This window comes from Lichenostomus cassidix, chromosome 4, assembly GCF_008360975.1.
Source record: "Lichenostomus cassidix isolate B80296 chromosome 4, HeHo_3.0, whole genome shotgun sequence".
Lineage (NCBI taxonomy): Eukaryota > Metazoa > Chordata > Aves > Passeriformes > Meliphagidae > Lichenostomus > Lichenostomus cassidix.
The window spans coordinates 69401763-69419969 of NC_139484.1; the positions used below are offsets into that span (position 1 = coordinate 69401763).

General features: G+C 37.6%; 1 protein-coding gene across 3 annotated transcripts; it reads left to right on the forward strand.

Moving 5' to 3' along the window:
• The first annotated feature begins 9341 nt into the window (after positions 1–9341).
• TMEM128 (transmembrane protein 128) lies at positions 9342–17310 on the forward strand. 3 transcript variants are annotated; one of them, XM_085059808.1, is made up of 6 exons: positions 9342–9517; positions 10968–11109; positions 13039–13200; positions 14282–14390; positions 15564–15603; positions 16032–17310. In XM_085059808.1, the coding sequence occupies exons 1-4, from the start codon at positions 9379–9381 to the stop codon at positions 14379–14381; spliced, it is 543 nt and encodes a 180-aa protein (XP_084915934.1). In that variant the 5' UTR covers positions 9342–9378; the 3' UTR covers positions 14382–14390; positions 15564–15603; positions 16032–17310. The 3 variants fall into 3 exon arrangements, with proteins under 3 accessions (XP_084915934.1, XP_084915933.1, XP_084915935.1); XM_085059807.1 differs by having other exon boundaries at positions 9346–9517; positions 15564–17310; XM_085059809.1 differs by lacking the exon at positions 9342–9517 and adding an exon at positions 9736–9893 and having other exon boundaries at positions 15564–17310.
• Positions 17311–18207: the final 897 nt, after the last annotated feature.

Genomic DNA, 18207 nt, shown 5'->3' on the forward strand with positions numbered 1-18207 from the left:
TGCAATATTGCATATTCAGTGGAAATCTGAAGAGTGAGTTACCTGTATATATGCATTGCTACTGAAAGTGTTAATTAGTAATGCAACTGACTTTAACAGAAGTGGTTACATGGACTAAAAATTGACCGATGAAATAGATTATTTTAAAATCATGAAATCTTGTCACTTTATAATTGCATAATAAATCCACAAATTATACATCATTTGTATTGTAGTGTATTGCAGTCACCAAAACAATTTAGGTAGGCCAGAAGTGTTACAGGTATGTAAGAAACAGAACTGCCTGGGGAAAGTTACTTAAAGTTTTATAGGTTTTTACTTAAATGTGAAATTATTTCCATGTAGGAAGTTTCCAATCATGATGTAGTCTATTAAAAACAGAGTTATAGAGCAGTTGGTGGTATGACGTTTTAAAAAATTGCCTAGTGATTTCAAGCAGATACACTTCTATAAAGCTCCATAGTAAAAATACCTGATTTTGTAGAAGGATTGAATATATTTAAAGTATAAATATTGAAAAATTAACTGATACACTGGGTCCAGTACATGTTTGTCTTATTATAAAAGTTGCAAGAAAAGCACCTAATAAATTTAAGATCTCTTCAATAAGAGGTGTGGTTAATTCACAAAAAATTACTTTGGAGATAAATAGAGTAAAATTTATTTACAGATAGGAAAACACTCTGAGAAGTTGTTTGAGAGCATTTCAAAAATTTATGGGTTTTTTTGTTTTTTAATTTAGGACACATAAAAATAAATCCTTGTCAGTGAAATTGAAATCAATGCAGTGCAATTATATCTTCACACACTATTTATTTTACAACTGATACTGTTACGTTAAGATCCTAAACAAGTTTGTCAAAGGAATTGTTCCTTGTTTTCATAGGGTTTTTTGTTTTGTTTAGAATTAATTCCAAATTATGCTATTCTCTTACACATTTCATCTTTAGTTGTTGACCACAGCACATGTTTGACACACCTATGGAAGCATCTGCTGAGCTGCTGCAGCTGCTATCTTGAGTTGTGATGGCAGCAGCGCTAATGGACAAAGGCAGCAGCTGCTATGGTTGTGGCAGGAATATTGCACCATGGCTCCATCATCTTCCCTCAAACTACAATCCAGCCTCTTTCTGTCCTGCACTTCAAAGCACCACTCCCCAGGGTTGTTTTCCTGTTCCTTGTGTGGCCCAGCTCTCATCACCCAGCTGGTTCCAGCTGCCTTGCTGTGTTGTGGGAGGGTATCAGCTCAGGTCAGTTCCCGAGCAGGGCAGAGCACTCGCTCTGACTGATCACTTGTGGTGTGGCACTGCTGGCTGTGCTGCTGCTGGGCACTGCAGCACCCACAGGTTTTCAGTAAGGGCCCTGCTGTTGTCTTGGCCTGCTCATGAACTCATCACCTGCATTTTTTTTCATTTTTCAAACTGGCAAGGGCAGTTTGGCTTATTCATGTTATGCATATCTTGCATATCTAGCAAATCTTGCTTTGTGTTGCAAGTGATCTTTCACAACTTGGGAGAACAATGATTTCTGCTCATGAAAATCACCAGCATTATCTAATCTGCAGTCAAAGAAGCTGAACTGTAGCAGATGGAAACAAGAGTGTGAAAGAACTCCTGAAGCTGTGCACCAGTTCTTTTTATTCAGTCTAACAGATAACCAGATTCTTGGCTCCTGTCATCACAGAGTTCTGGTGTCTGATGCCCAGGGTCTACTGCAGTGATCACTGAATGATGCAAAGCAGCAGGCTAGATGTTCAAACACCATGGATCAGTTGAAAGCTGAAAATATAGAATATCAGAACAACAGGATGCAGATGAGCTATCAGAGTAGGATTTGACCTTGCAATTTTTTTTCCTGCTTTAACTGTTGTGATTCTTAAAGGTTCAAATGCCTGACTCCCCTGTGCATTGGGTTAGTAGTGCCTGCATAGGGGAGTAAACATATTGTAAATTATTCTTGCCCTTTCTGTGAAGAGTAAAGGAGCTGATGTTCAGTTTTTTTCCCCATGATTTGGCAGACATGAATCAAAGGTATGCCTCTATTGGCAACCATTAGTGGGAGTCTGTTGTAAGTAAGCCCTGTTGCAATTACCATGTATAACCTCATTATATATTGCTACAGTAGTATTACCTTTTCCTACTCTCTTGGCAGGAAGAAGGGGAGGGGGAACAATATGCTTTGTGGCTATATTCTTTCTGGGTGTTCCTGGAAATACGGTGGTATGGTAGATGAGTCTGTGCCTCTAATTATAGAAGACTTCAAGTGCTGTTCCAGTCCATGCAGAGTTGCATTATTAACATGCAGCTCTTCAGTGAAAAAACCCCAACTTCAATGTTTTTTCATTAGGCAATTAATAAAGTACTCAGAGGACTGAAATTGGCTTTTCCCCTTACAAGAGATCTGGACTTTAAATTACTCATTGCAATTAATGATGTCTTGATCAGATTGAGGTTACTATGAATTTAGTGGTAATTGTTTCAGAGGGAGGCAGAATCCCTCACAGATCACTGAATCCTTCAAGTAGACAGAAAACCAGCAGTAATTAAGCAGCATATTTACCATGTTTTTTTTTTTTTTTTAATCTGGATCTATTTTAGTAATTTTCTAAACAGTGTAACATAACTCCATAATCAAATATGCCTTATTGTTAAAATTTTCCTTTCTAAAATAGTGTATTGAAAGTTGGGTGTCTTTGTGGCAGGGTGGGGAAGGAAGAAACAATGTAAATTAGAAACTTGTTTAAAGCTAGTGGCTTTCGTTGTAAGTATAGTACAAGCACTTAAGCAGGGAGTTTAATCACGGGAAGAAAAAAAGCTTCAAAGGACAGCTACTTATTTGTTGTGCTCAGCCCTCCACTGTCCTGGTGCATTAGAGTAGTTCATTCTTCTGTGAAAACTGATCCTCCCACCTGGTGCTATAATCCAATTGCATCAGTACAATGTAGTCAGAGCCCTACATGAGTAGTGGCTCATAGCTGATGACCACAGGATACAGAGACCCAATACATGATTTCATTCGGAAACTTTTAAGGCTGTAACACTCACCCTTATTAAGGAAATAAGAGAGCAAATATTAAACTTTTTGTGTGAGATAAGTGAAAAAAGGCATATTGTTCTGTACATTGAGCTGTATTCACGGGTTACAAGATATCTTAGTCAATATATTCAACATTTACCCCTTTCTTCTCCCGGATTAGCCTTTAAGAAAAAAACCAAGAATAAGTCCTCTAAGTTTCTTTTCTGCTCTGTCAGCCAAGAAAAGCTTCATATTATGTTTCCCATTAGTACTTCTGCAGGAAGTGTTACTTTATATTGAATTCTAAATTTCACTTGGACTAGAGGAAGTTTTAGTAGTAACTTTCCCTTGCACTTGATAGATACAGTTCCTTTTGCTGCAGTAATCTACTGCTTTTCTTTGCACTTCTGGGATGTAATTCCTTTTGCACCTGAATCCTCATGCTTTTATGCTCTCAGACAGTAAAGGCTGAAAAACCTTCAAGCTTTTTGCTTAGTTTGGACTTTTTTTCTGCAAGACTGCAGATCATAGATCTTAATTTTCTCAAACACATCTATTTTTTATTTATCTTTCCTTTTCCAATTTATTCTAGGAGATTTAGAATTGTCCAGTCTTTGTGTGTTTTATCCTTCTCATTAGATTCTTTTTATAGAAACTGCTCTTGCTCTGCAACTTCAAACCTGAGCTACAGCAGAAGATACTGACTTCCAACAGAAGCAGTTTTATAGTTCCTGAAATTACTTGGAAGTAACAGAAAACCAGAAACTGTGTCTGTATGCCTACCCACCCCTTAAACCCTTCTTCTCAATTTCTACATGGAACGCGTTAGTACTGAATTAGTATAGAAAGCCTGAGGCTTCATTACAGTCAAACTTAAATCCCATATATTTGTTTTATTAGAAAATTTGTTTTATTAGAAAATTAGAAAATTTTAAAAGTTATGGGATCTTCCTCTCAGGCAGCATGAAATTAGTTTGAAAGTATTCAGATCACTACATATCACTTAAATGACAAAGAAAAAACCTGAATGAAAAAGAAGCAGAATTCCACCTGCATTGCAGGTGGCTCAAACCACACTGTGTTAACTCCTTCATCCTGTTCTTTGCAGCAGCCATGTAATGAACTTCCACCATCCAGCCATTAATATATACAAAGTGCACTTTTATATTTGGATTTTTTGCCCTTCTGCTGGCCTTTTCTCTTGATAATGAGAAAGAATTCCAGGATGAATACACAGCTACTGACACTGTATAGTATCCATATATGACAAAGGCTCATGTTTTCTGTGGATGAGACAGGGCCAGGATTTTCTCCTGGACTTTTTTTCTTATCATGTCTTTCACCATGAAAATATGTTTCCTCTTGCTTCCTGCTGCTGCAATTCTGTCTCAGCTGTTACACCTTTGAAAGTTTCAGCTTTTTTTGGTGAACTTTCAGAACTTACATGGTTACAGAGGTTAGCATTGGGTAAGTTTTCCATGAGAAGAAAAAAATATGAGCTCAGTTGATGTTCTTAAAGACCTGTTTTTGTTATGCCGATTAGCCAAAAAAATAATGGGAATTGTTCTATCATCCTCCAGCCAAAAATTCAGATTGCTGAATTCAGTCTCCATAGAGGAAACATCTTTCTCTTCCTGTCTCTGTTGGACAGTGTAGCACTCAGTCAGTGTTCCTTCTAACTCTGTTGTCCAATTAATTACAATACCTGTTCAAAATACATGAAAATTTGACCCTATGTAAGTGGGAGTGGACTGTGAAGGACAATGACAAAGAAAACCTTTGTCATGAATGAAGCATGTAAGAGCTTTGTTTTGTATTTTTTTTCCAGGACTTCACAGAAACATTCTCCAGGCAAACAGCATGAGCTGAATCCCACATTATATACACCAGTGAGACGTTGCTATGCTGAACTGTACTTTCCAGTCTTGTTAACAGTGAGATCCACATGCCCAAGAAGCTTTGTCCCTGCTTCAGTACATCAGTCAAATCACTGGCAGTGGTGACACTAGACATCTCCAAAACAATAGTTAATATGCTATCACAGCCTAAAATGATGCTAACCTCTTCCAACAGAGGAATAAAGTGTCACACTGAAGGAGACCAATACTCCTGCAGAGTAAATGTTGAATGGTTGACTTGAATGCCCATTCCCACAACTGATAGTCTTTCCTGCATGAAGTAGATCTGCTGTTCATTATTCAAAAACCACACAGAACCTTAGGATATGTGCCCTATATTTCCTATATGCCCTAAGTATGAAATTCTTTCCATATTGTTACAGATGTATGGTTGCACAGACTTTTTCCTCAGTAAACAAATCAGTTTCAGTAGTTCCCTAGAGTTCTCTTTCCCACCCTCCCACATCTGGCCATTTGTTTTTGCCTTTCCACCACCCCCTGCATTTTTGCAGGCTTTTAAAACCAGATCAAATCCTCAAACTGCGAGGTATTATATACCACTACTGGGGATTGAGTAGTCAAGAACAATTATAGCTGGAGTATGGCTGCCAAATGCTTTGTATCATTAAACTGTAGTCTTGGGAAAACATTTTAAGAGCCATTGTACTCCATTAAGAAAGTAAGCATAGTTAGGTGAAACTAAACTCAACAAATGATTTAGAAGAGACAGAGTAGGAAAATAGGAAAATTTACTTAGCTACTTCTAGGAGAAAAGTTTATCCAATTTATTTTGGATAAATAGGATGATTTTTGGATATTTGGATAAATATTTTGGTTTTGTTTGCACATTTGAAGATGGAATGAACAGAATGGTCTTTTTATTTTATATTCATATTATAGCGAAAGGCAAGAGTCAAACACTGAAGCTATCTAACATTTTTAATCAGAATAATTGAGGTTAAGATGGCCTTCTATCAAATAAATACTTCAGATTAAAGTAATGTTCTGGATCAGCCTTTTTTTGTAATTCGCTGACAACTTTTAAGGTGAGGAATAACATACCTAGATAAATCAGATGACTTTATGTGGTGCATTTATTCTCTGTTTTCTTAGATGCCCTCTTCACCTTTTAAACTGCCTTTATCTTTTCTGCTTTCTTTTTCTTCATGAAGTTCAAATGCTTGCATGCTTAAATATAGTGCCTCCTTGGTATCAAACACACTATTCTATGTATTGTTGCCTTCCTAAAGGGTCAATCCAAGGCTGCACTGCAATTTAATACTCGCATGAGAATTCAGCTTGAGTTCAGGAGTTTGTATATGGACCACATTCAGAGTCAATTGAGTTTCACCCTGCAGTTATTTTTCAGATCTGCATTGAGTTATTCACACCAGGTGCTTTTAAGTCCTTTACTGATTTTTTTCCATTGTACTGAATTTAAAATAGTTAATGCAAGATGAAAGCAAGAGAACTGTAGTACTATCTGGAGGCTTTTTTGTTACCTAGATGAGTCAATGTATTTACTTTTTCATCCATTGTAAGAGAGGATACTCAATGCTTTAGTTCAAGGACAAAATTCAGAAAGGATTGAGAATCTCTACCCATCCAATCTTTTACTCCTGATAGTGGAAGATAGGCAGCAGGTACTACTACTCACTTTATTATTACTTAGCTCATAAACAGAAAGCACAGAGCATATAGCACAATAATTCCTCAAAATTAAAAACCATGCCTATACTATATCCAACCTACTTCAGCTACAAATTAACATAGGAAGGAGCCCACCCTACTTTGATATGGAATGAAGAAAATTCCAACAAGGTCTTTTGTGAACAGATAACATTTGGGCTAATTTAGTTATTGATTTGTGTTATAGGGGAAAAGATATAAATATTTGCTATAATACTAGAAAACTAATTTGGTTTCCTAAAAGCGAGAATTTAACTGGGAGGCTTAATTCTAAATTTTATATCTACCCAGTCAAGAGACATAAAAAGCTACCATATTTGTGTGTTGTTAAGAATTACCTGTAAATCAACATATAACAAACTAATCAGTAAGCAGCAAGTACTCAGCAAGAAAATAAAATATTCAAAATATCCAAATAGATTGCAAAATTCAGCTTGCACTCATAACTGAAAAACCTGAATATTTAAAGACATTCAACTAACATACAAAACATTATTTTTTACTTAAAAGAATGTGAACGTGTTGAATTCAGTTCACAAAGTGTGGGAACTGAATCTTGTGAGAGACCAGGAATACAGTTAACAAAATACTGCTTCAAACTTTGCCCTTTCCACATTTCCTTCACTGAATCTTCAAATACACAAATGTCTTTCACAAACTTTTAACTAAATTTATCATGTCAAGCACCACATCTTAACATTCTTGTTAACATTTTTGCAGGGATTCTTAAACATTGACTTGGAAGAATTAATTATCCATAACAGGCCTGTTGATTAGATGCTTTGTTAATTATGTTGTTCATTTCGTAAGTCTCATTTCAGCTCCTGATCACTATCTTTTCTTTGGTGGATTAATAATCTCTGAATCAGAGAAGCTCTGTGAAAAGATCACAGAAAACATCTCAGCTCTACAAACACTGAACATGAGCGGTCTTAGTTAAGGTCAATAGTCAGTCCAGGAAGGGAAGCTCTTATTTCAGCTCTTTGCACAATACATACTCTGTAGGTAAACAGAAGTGTTCAGCTTAACAACATTAACAAATCTTAACCTTTACAAGCATGCATATTTATTTAATTGCTATGTTTAAATCAAAGATATATCCTATGAATAGCTTTTGCAAAGAAAGTGCATGAAGATTTCCTTTGTTTCTTATTTGAATCACTAAGATGAAAGTGAGGGCTAAGGTAGTCATTTCACTCAAAGGAAATAAAACAAAGAAACCTCTATTTCATTGATAAGAAAGCAGAGCTCTGATCTCCCATGAGCTGTTAACTTCAAAATATTCAACTGAACTACTAAAGAATAATCCCTGTAGTCACGAAGGACTGTGATGTGGTTGGCCCTTATGTGATGCATATTCTAGGGCTGGAAAAACAATTTCTACTTACTATGACACGTCTCACATGAAATTCTGATGTAAATGAAGGCCCGTCTTTCTGCAGAGAAAGAGAAATAATTTCTTTTTCTGTTCTTGTGTCTTTTAGGCTGAATTTACTCAAACTCAAACTCAATGCACAATAATAAAGAATAACCAGAACCCTGTTTTACTTGTCTCTAGAATCTCACTCATTTATAAAACAGACAATAGTATATTTAGGAAAATATAGTTATCCAGCAGGCTTAGAACTGCTTAAAACCAATGCCATTCAGAGAAAGTTTAGCTTTTACCCTAATTGGTTTCTCTCAGTTAGTTTCTTCCCTTAGGATGGCCTAAATATTTTTGAGGTTTACTGATAAAATACATAATTTTTTAACCACATCCTACATTCCATTATTTTTTATTTTCCTGTTTTCTCAACATAAAACTAAAGAGGAAGTATCTGCAAGGCTTTTCTGTTAATAAATGCTGCACAACATGCAAAGAATGCACATGGTAAGTGAAAATTTCACACATTTCTCGTATCATTGTTTTCATGCAAAATGTTGTGCCCTCCGAGAGGAAAAATATAATCAGGTTATTAAACACTTGGTTTTTTGAACTTTAATCTGTATACAGCTAGAAGGACTCTAAATTTGATTTTGTTAAGTAAAACCCACATACTGAAATTAGGGATTATTTTCTTAATCTTCCTTATTATAATCTGAATTTTTATTGAGTATTTCTACATTTAGTCCCACTGTAAAGAAAAGCTATCCATAACAGCTGCTATGTGGGACAGGTACTTCCACTGTGAAGTCAGCGGGATTTTTGCCTTAGTCAGAGTGTTACACCACATGATTTTGTTTGAGCAAGCACAGGATTTGTAGCAACCACATGTATAATCTGATTAATTTAATGAATCATTACTCTTAGAAAAAAAAAATCAATTTTAAAAGCCATGTTAATGGCGTGATCACTGAACACACCCCAGAAGATACAGCACGTGTTTTCATAGTATTTTTAATATTTACAGTATTCTTACAATGACCAGGCCTAAAGTTAATCTGCCAACAAAACTGAGTGGTTTTGAGTTTGTTCATGTGAATAAACAAGAAAGTCATGGTAATCTAACCAGCTGCAAGGCTGTGTTTGCAGAAACATGCTGATGTGACTTTGCATCTAGTTATGCAGAAGTCAACAACAGAACAATCTATTTTACCATTTCATTAGTTTATTTGATTTTTACCTAGTTTGTCTTGTAAATATGTTTATTATTTCCAGTTATGAGTTGCAGTCTCGAGTGCTGCAGGATTCCCGTGGCTCTGGAAACCTCCCAGAGCTTTGCATTTCTCGGAATGACAGAATATTCCTTTTGGGAAGGACTCACAGGGACCATCGAGTCCAGCTCTGAGGTGAATGGTCCCTATGGGGATAGAACCTCTGAGCCTGGAGATAACAGCACCATGCTCTGACCATTTTGCACCTACACCACTGCTCTGTGGCACTAAAATTGAGCTTTTCCTAACATCTGCCCTCGAGAACATCGGGTTGGCAGGTGAGGAAAACATTTCTGCACACAGAGTTTTTCTCTTTTTTTTTTTTTTTTTTGCTGCATCCTTCCGGCACGCAGCCTGCACTGCAGCCCCTGGCTGTACAGGGCGCTGTTCCCTGTCTCGGGGGGCTCAGTGCGGTTCCCCAAGGGGTTTACACACCCCAGCCCGCGGCCCTCAGCCGGCCGGCTCCGCTGCCCTCACGCCGGGGCGGTCGCGGCCGCCTCTCCCGCCCTGCCGCGTCACTGCCGGAGCGGCGCAACATGGAGCTCGGCGGCGGCGGGGACGCGCTCCCGAGGCTGCGGCGCTCGGGGCGGCACGGGCCGGAGCCCCAGGACCCGCAGCAGCCGCAGTCGCCTGCCCGGGGCGACGGGACGGCCGGTGGGTCGTGCCGGGGCGCGGGGAGCGGTGCTGTGGGGCGGCAGCGGGGCGCCTGGGGCAGAGCGGAGCGGAGCGCGGCCCCGGCTGCCCTCAGGTGTTGCTGCTGGCCGGAGCTGCATGTGGGACACGCCAGGGGCTTTAGCCGCGCACTGCTTGATGCTAATGAGGTGCTTGAGCGCTCCAGGCCCAAGCTCTCGTAGGATGAGGAGGATTATAGGAAATGAAAACTAAAGCTGCCTGTGAGCTGCACGGAGCTGTCGGTGCGCTCGGGCGGTGGCGGTGCGTGTGGAGCAGGTGGCACCTGTGACACTGCTGGAGGCGCACAGGCCGCCAGGAGCTCCTGGGGGATAAACTTCAGAGTGTGAGACCTCAAAACCACCTCTGGCACCTTTTTGGACAGTGTGTGTAAATACTGTTACATCATTACTGTCATGCACAAAGAAAGGCTTTCTCATCTGCTCGCTTTGTTGTCTTGCTCTCTCTAAAACAGTATATAGTGATGAGGGGAAAAGGAGAAAGTACTTACTGCATAATGACAGTAGTACCTTACCTGCTGAAGGTGTGCAGTGTAAGTCAAGCTATCTCCCAAAACTGGAGCTGAAAACATGTGAATTATCTGCAGCTGAGAACAAGGAAATAATTTGTGCCTGAAATCATTTTGCAAATACTAAAATTCATAAAGAAGGGTATGAATAAATTTGCAATTGGAAATAACAAGCTAAAATTCTATATGCTAGACTAATAAAAAAGCTTTAATAACAGCAGGAGATTTTAATTAGTTAAGCAACCCTTGCAAAATTTAGTCAGCTGTTTCCTAAAAGGGTGCACAGGCACAGTATTGTGCTGATTGTTACCGCTTTATCTTTTTGTCAAAGGGTACCTTGCTTAGTCTGTTTCATTTCAGTAAAAGTTCAGAACATTTTAGGATATTTATAGTATAAAGTGTATTATGATGAGTATAATAATCTCCCAAGATAAATGAATTAAAAAGATAAAGCATGATGTTTTACGTAACTATAATCATACTCCATTTAATGACTGGCTTTAGTGCTATAATTATGTTCTTATTTACAGAAGAGTCTACAGCTGTAGAGAAGACGATGAGGCCTCTTACCAGACTGAATATTCATTCTGCATTCTGGATTTTGGCATCAATAGCTGTGACATACTACTTTGATTTTTTAAAAAATATTAAAGAAACTATACAGGCAGATAGGTAAGGTATCTTTTCTTACAAAAAAGTTGTGCTTTAGTCTTCCAGTCATACTCAGTTTGTTACCTCTGATCACTGCATTTTAAATCACGGATAAACAAGATCTACAATAGGAATAGAGAAACCTGGGACTGTTCAGCCTGGATAAGACTAAGAGGCATCTTGTCAGTGCATGTAAATACCTGAAGGGAGAGTGCAAATGAGACAGAGCCAGGCTCTTTCCAGTGGTGCCCAGTGACAGGACCAGAGGCACTTGGCACAAACTGAAACCCAGGGTTCCCTCTGAAGGTCAGGAAACACATTTTTACTGTGAGGGTGACTGAGCACTGGACAGGTTGCCCAGGTAGGTTGTGGAGTCTCCATCCTTGGGGATACTCAAAAGCCATCTGGATGTAATTCTGGGCAACTGGCAGTAGCTGAGCTTGCTTCAGCAGGAAGCTTAGGTGGATGACCACCTAAGATGATATTATTAAACTAATTTTTAAGTGATTACAATGCTTGAAATTCGCTCTAATTTTTTTTCCATAAACACTATTGAGCCATCTTTGTACATACAGAATTTGTTCTGATACCAGACATTTTAATACTGTACCTTTAAGTTTTCACTTAAGTCCAAGAAATAGATGCCTGTTTTGTTGAAAGTGCTGGGGGATTGATTTTATTATAATAAAACCCCCTGAAATGAATCTTTAAATGTCAGACAGAAGTTAATCTCTCTAGCAGTTCTCTAGATGACTTTGAGTAGGTTAGCAAAAGATTAATCAAATAATTTCTATGAAGTAATTTCTATTTCTAGTCTTTTTCTATTAAATTATTTTCAATGGGATTGATGTGTGTTAAATATTTTTAGATAACTTCAGCTGGAAGTGCTTTTAAAACTCTCATTGCTGTTGTCAGTGTTATATCAGTATGTGGAAGCTGCACAAGGCCTTGCTCTCTGCTGTTAGGTGCTCTGGAGCTGCTCTCCCAGGCTAGTTACACCCTTCATACAGCTGACTGTGAAAGCAAAACTAGTGAGTCCAGCATGTGATCAAAATTTGGGGTGTCAGAACCCTGTCTTCTTGCACTGCTTGTCCAGGCAGACCTTGGCAACAGTTCTCTTAGTGCAGAATTCTCAATTACTAGTACCAATGTTCCAAAGTAGTATATTATGTTTGTTGTACCATTGCAGAGCAGATGTTACCTGAGTAGGAAGATCCTTGATTACCCTTTGTAATTTAGAAATCAAGTTATGGTAATAAGAATTCACTTTTCGAAATTTTTCTTTGTTAAATACACATTCAGATAAGTGTAAGACTTTATTAAAGTGCATCTTCTGCTCCAGTTGTCTTTCCCATCCTAGTCTTGAAGTATGTCCTTGAAGAGGTTCAAAAGTGTGTCATCCTAAATAATCACATACCCTATGTTTTTATGATTCTGAGTTCAAAATTCTGGATGTCTCTATGGTTTTCTTCAGCAGCTATAAAGGAAAATCTTCATGCTTCTTGTCTGTTAAATTCGAGAGGTCACAAACAGAAGTCATATTAAGGCTTTCTGCAACATTTCTATTGCAGATCACCAGGGAGAAGCACAGTTGCAGTGGAGCCTATTTGATTTCGTTAGTGACAAATGAAAAGTAGAAAAGTATTTTGGTGTGGTAGTATAGTAGATTCCTGACAAGAAGTCACATTACACTTCCAAAACGCTTAGGGGAGAATAAATGAAAGGAATGTTTCATTGCAAAATTAAACTCAGTTGTTTATATTAGACGGCTCTGAAAGGCAAAAAGTGTTTTGTAAAAGTAATTTAAAGTAAAATCTACAGGAACTCTAGGCCACAAGCTGTTTATTTAACAGATATTGTCTGTTCTGCTTGTACACTGGAGTGAAGATTACTGTGCAAATTGCAATGTGACTGTGCTAAATGTGGTTTAATGTGCTTTTCTTCCCACAGCTGGTGGCTTGCCGGTGGCACTTGTTTATTGGTTGCCTGTTTATCTGTTGCCTTTTACTGCATACTGTATCTTGAGTGGTACTGTGGAATTCAGGACTATGATGAGCAGTACCCAGCACTGATCCCTATCACAACAGCTACCTTCATAGCAGCAGCAATTTGGTGAGCTCAAACACTGTGTACAAACTGCTGCTAAGCACGTGCAAATCTCTGTGTTGATGGGCTCATTTTATAAGAAGTATAATTTCTGTAATTTTACTACATGTATTGGTGACAATACCAGGTCTATGTAGCATAATTTCTTGCACTTCCAGCTTTCATCCACAAAGCAAGACTTGCAACAATTGAAGCTGTATATTAAGTTGTTATATTACTTGGAGATGTACAGGATCTTTTCTATATTGAAAATTTAGGGGGAAACTGAAGTCATTAGCTTTGTTAGTGTAAATTTCTCACCTCTGACAACTATTTGTGGAGTTTACAAATCAAGACAAGGGGGCATTCTCTACCTGAGAAAAAATTGAGCTTAATCAGTTTCTGTCAGAGTTCTTGATTATCAAACAGTCTATAAGTAGCAAATATATACAAAATGTTAGACTTCTGACTACTGCTATATGAGCTTTAAGGTTTATATTTTGTCTTAGAATGGTACATTTAGTAAGAGCTACTTTACTTATGAGGTTACATGAGTCAGAACTGAGAAAATATGCATGTGAATGAAGAAAATTACATATGTTGTGCCAGTATATTTATTTGCTCTCTGCATGCAAGTTGATTTCCTCTTGTTTAGGCGTTTGATCAGAGTATCAGTCAGTATTTGTTGCAGCAGTGAAAAAAAAAAGGAAGATTGAAGAAAATAAAGGTTCCCTATGGCTTATAATTTGTCAAATCTGTAATTCTTGTAATTCAGTTGTAAGATAAGTTGCTTTCCCCCTCTCTCTTCAGTTAACTGAAATCTGTCTGGATGAAAGTTCAGATTAAGGCTTCTCTCAGCTGCCATGTATACCCATGGAAAAGTCAAAGAGTAGTTCATTTTCAGTGGCTTCAAGTACAGGTTTTCTGAAAGTAAAAGGTATCTTTGCCTTTTACCCTTGATGGGTTTTGTTTTCAGAAATAAGCAAATATATTTCCAGGTTAAGTAATTTAAATCTTATTTCCTCTTGAGACATGTTTTCTTTGTGTGCCTGGTGTTTCCGTAATATGACAATTGAACTTACGAAATACTTTCTGCTTTAATTCCCAGTTTCAATGTTGCCTTGTGGCCTATCTGGTCATTTTTGACACCTGTGTTGCTCTTCATTCAGTTCATGGGTGTTGTGATGCTTGTGTCACTCCTGGGATAAGCCGTTCAGGTAAACAATTGAATTTTTTAAGCACATGAAAGTATTTCTCTTGTTGTGGCAACTGCACTGTTAGACATTTAAGAATTGGGAGGCCATTTAGGGATACCTTCTCCATGTTTTGTGTACATTCTTAGAATTTTGACATTTTGTGGCATACAAAGTAATCAGAGAACATGCAGTTATCCGAAGGGGAAGAGTATCCTTTTCACTTCTCTAAGATTCCATGCTAGACAATGAAAAGAAACATTAGTGAGCATGGATGGTTTGGGGACATATAGGCCAAAAAACTGCAGCTTTTACCTAGACTGGGAGAGCTTCTTAGCAAAGCTGCTTGACCTGATAATAAAGGGGAGAAGATATCAATATCCATCTGCAAGTGCTTCCTGTATCTTTTTAATTCAAAATCGTTGTCTTATCTTTGTCTTCAAGTGTGCTGTTTTCATTTTCTGTGATGAACAGTCCAGATCAACCTGCTATCTGGAAAATTGCCAGATATGAGAAGTTCTTTGTTCTTTCTAAAAAGAACTTTTCAAAGGCAAACCCATCTGTTTTGTTGACTTGAGAAATGCATTCTCAATAACTGCTGCATTGAAAGCGAGTTCCCACATCTTTTGTTAGGATATACTTATCAAATGAATCCTGTGAAATATAAAAAGCTAAGGAAGACATCAAAGACAGCTCAGTAAATAAGGTAAAGGATGTCCCCTGTATCACAGGTGTCTCATGTCATCCAGGGAAGCTACTCCCTCAGCAGGTCTTGCTTGTTGTACTTCTCAAGGGACTGAGGAGGAAGCCTGTTGGGCTTTGCTTGCCATCACAAACCCCTTCTGAGGAGATCCCTCAGCATTTTTATGAGTGCAGCAAGAAGAAGACTGTCCTGGATTGAGAGTGTAGCCTCTTGTACTGACAGAGTTGTGGGCAAAAAGTGCTTAATAATGGCTGACAGTGAAACAGATTTTTTTTTTGGGGGGGTGTGGCATAACAAACTGAACCTGTGTTGCATTTTCCCATCTATTTTCTAGTTATCCAGAAACCTGATTTTTAAGGAGGTAATTACCTTAGGGCCAAGTTATTGCTTGATGTTGCAAAACAATTAATTTTTTTAGTTAGTACAAGATACAGCATGTGCAGTATATAGAACCTTCAAAGATTGTTTTTAATTGGTGTTGTTTTTTCTTTCAGCTTCATGTGAAGGACTCAAGTAACTGTAATCCTGCAAAGTGTATGTCACTTTCGTTACATTCCAGTACTTCTATTGTTTCTAATACTGCCTGTTTGCTCTAACTGATCCAGTAATTCTTAATCTACTTGATTTATAAATCAATGGACATAACCATAGGAAAAAGCAGCTGTTTAGTGAATAACTGAAAGATAAATAGGTTTTACATCTCTTAGTAACATGAGGCCTTTCATTTTGTAAAGCTTTATAAAAATATATATTTATTTGAATATTAAGCACATGGGTAGTAAGTTATAGCAACATAGAACAGTTAGTGTTGGAAGGGACCTTTAAATATTATCTCTGGGGGCCTCAGAGATCACCTAGTCCAAGTTGCTGCTCAAATCATGTTGTTTGATTTGGAAGTAATTGATATTTAAATCAAATGTTGTGGGGTTTTAATACTATATTCTTTCCATTTGAATTGACAGGTAAAATACTGTTATCTGGAACCTGTGTTTGTACTTGTAAACTTACTTACAGGAGACGTTATTCGATCTGTTAAATTTCTAACGTTATAAGAGTTACCATGTAGGAGATACTTTATTACCTAATGTCTTGAATTCACATGTGCTAGTGTTTAAAAAAAAAGAAAAAGTGTGAATAGCAGCAAAGGAAAGCTGGTTGACATTTGGCAGTGCCATCAATGAAATAAATAAATTAATTCTACTTGTGCTTATACAGTTTGTCCACAACCAAAGGTGGATAATCAAACTGTAAATAACCAGCAATACAATGAACAATATTAGCATTACACAAGAAATTTGGAGCACACAATAAATTCTTTTGATGTGTGCACTGTTTTTCAGTATTCAGGTTGTTTTTTCTTCTAGAAATTAACTTTTCATTCTTAGCAGTGCCTGTTAATGAAGCTGCCATTTTCCTTCCTCAGCAATGAAGAGGCTGATATTAATTTAAAAGCTACTAGTTATACTTAGTTGGGAAAATAAAATAGCATTTTATTTTTGTTATGTGTCTGTTCATGTTGACTGAGATACTTAACTGTCTGAAGACCTGGGCACCATCTAGTTGCTAGACCACTTTACATAACTACCTTCCCACCCACGCCTTTTGGAAAAGAGGAGAATGTAGAAATTGGGTATTGAAACTTGTTAATAGCTACTCTTTGTGACTGTTGCTTAAAGTCTGGACTGTCAGAGGATGCTGTGTTCTTCATTCTGACTTCCAAATGCACACCATTGCTGAGCACGTGGAATGTTTAGCAATGAAAAAGATGCACATTGTCTTTGGCTGTTACTGTTCCATGAAGGAAAAAAGTCACATCCTAATGGTATGTGATACAAAGGATCAGACAAACCAAAATAAAGTGCATTCAGCACTACTTTAAGTAGTTTATAGAGTAACTTAACAGCTTGATTTGTGTAAATGTAATATTTAAGTTTGCCAAAACCAGTTGTGCTTCACATCTTTAAAGTGCAAGTTGCTCATCTTCAGGTCTTCTTCTTTTAAAAAGTTTTAACAATGTTATGTCTGCATATACAGGTACATTTGTATAACCTTGTTTATTATAATATTTAAAATGCAGTATTGCTCAGGGATGGTTATTATAGCTGTATTTTTATTTGTCAACTAAATAAATGCTCTAGGTGTTTTAAGTTGCCTTGTGATCTTGAATTAAAATTACTATTTGCTACGTGATTTTTCAAATTCATTCTTCTGAACATCTTAATAAACTTTGTACAAAAGTGATCAATTTGTTGTCCAGTATTTAGTTGTTTAACTGTCTAATTACACTTTCTTGGAGACCTGCAGTCCATCCCATTGCTTTTTCTGTAAAATAGATTTTCATGTAGATTTTAAATACTATACTTGAGTTGGAGTATCTTGGTCTTTTATGCCCCCACCTCTGGGTTTATTGAAGGTGTAATACCACTCTGTTCAGCCTTTGGAGAGCTGTTTGCCCTCTGCCTACTTTGATGTCTTTCTGAGAATCCTGGGTAGATATGCTCTTTCTACAAAGTCCTGCAAAGTCTTTCAGTAACAATTATGAGTATCTAACACAATACTCATTCACTTACATGCTCAAAAGGAAGTAGTGGCAAATCTGGTAAGGATATAAAACAATGCTTGTTTTAACTGTTGTAACCTGACAATGCTGCTGCCACTTCCTGTTCTGTGAACTCCTTGCTTTTGTTATTTTCCTTACCACCAAATAAAAGAATTTAGGACAAAAGAGTAGAAAGAGGTAGCATAATAGTTCCCTGAAAAAACGATGAGGCAATCAAAAATCCCCACCTATGCTAAAGCTTGAATGTTTTATCTTGCTGCAGACCACCATAGGTATCTTCTGTATCCATTTGCATTACTTCATTTGAGGATGTGAGTGTGAACCAACACCAAAGAGCTTTCCCTCACAGGTAACAAAGGATGCTCTTGGATAATGTTGAAGTAAAATAGTTCACACAGTGAAGATTATTTACCACAGTTACCCATAGAAGCTCTGCAAAATGGAAGCATCTTTCCTAGTTATTCTTTAAAGGTTATTTTATATGAGATAGAGGTAGAATTTGGCATTTCCATGAGCTTCTGATAATGATGGGTGTATCTGTGAGCTAGAGGTGGTTGAAGCCTGAACTGTTTGACTAG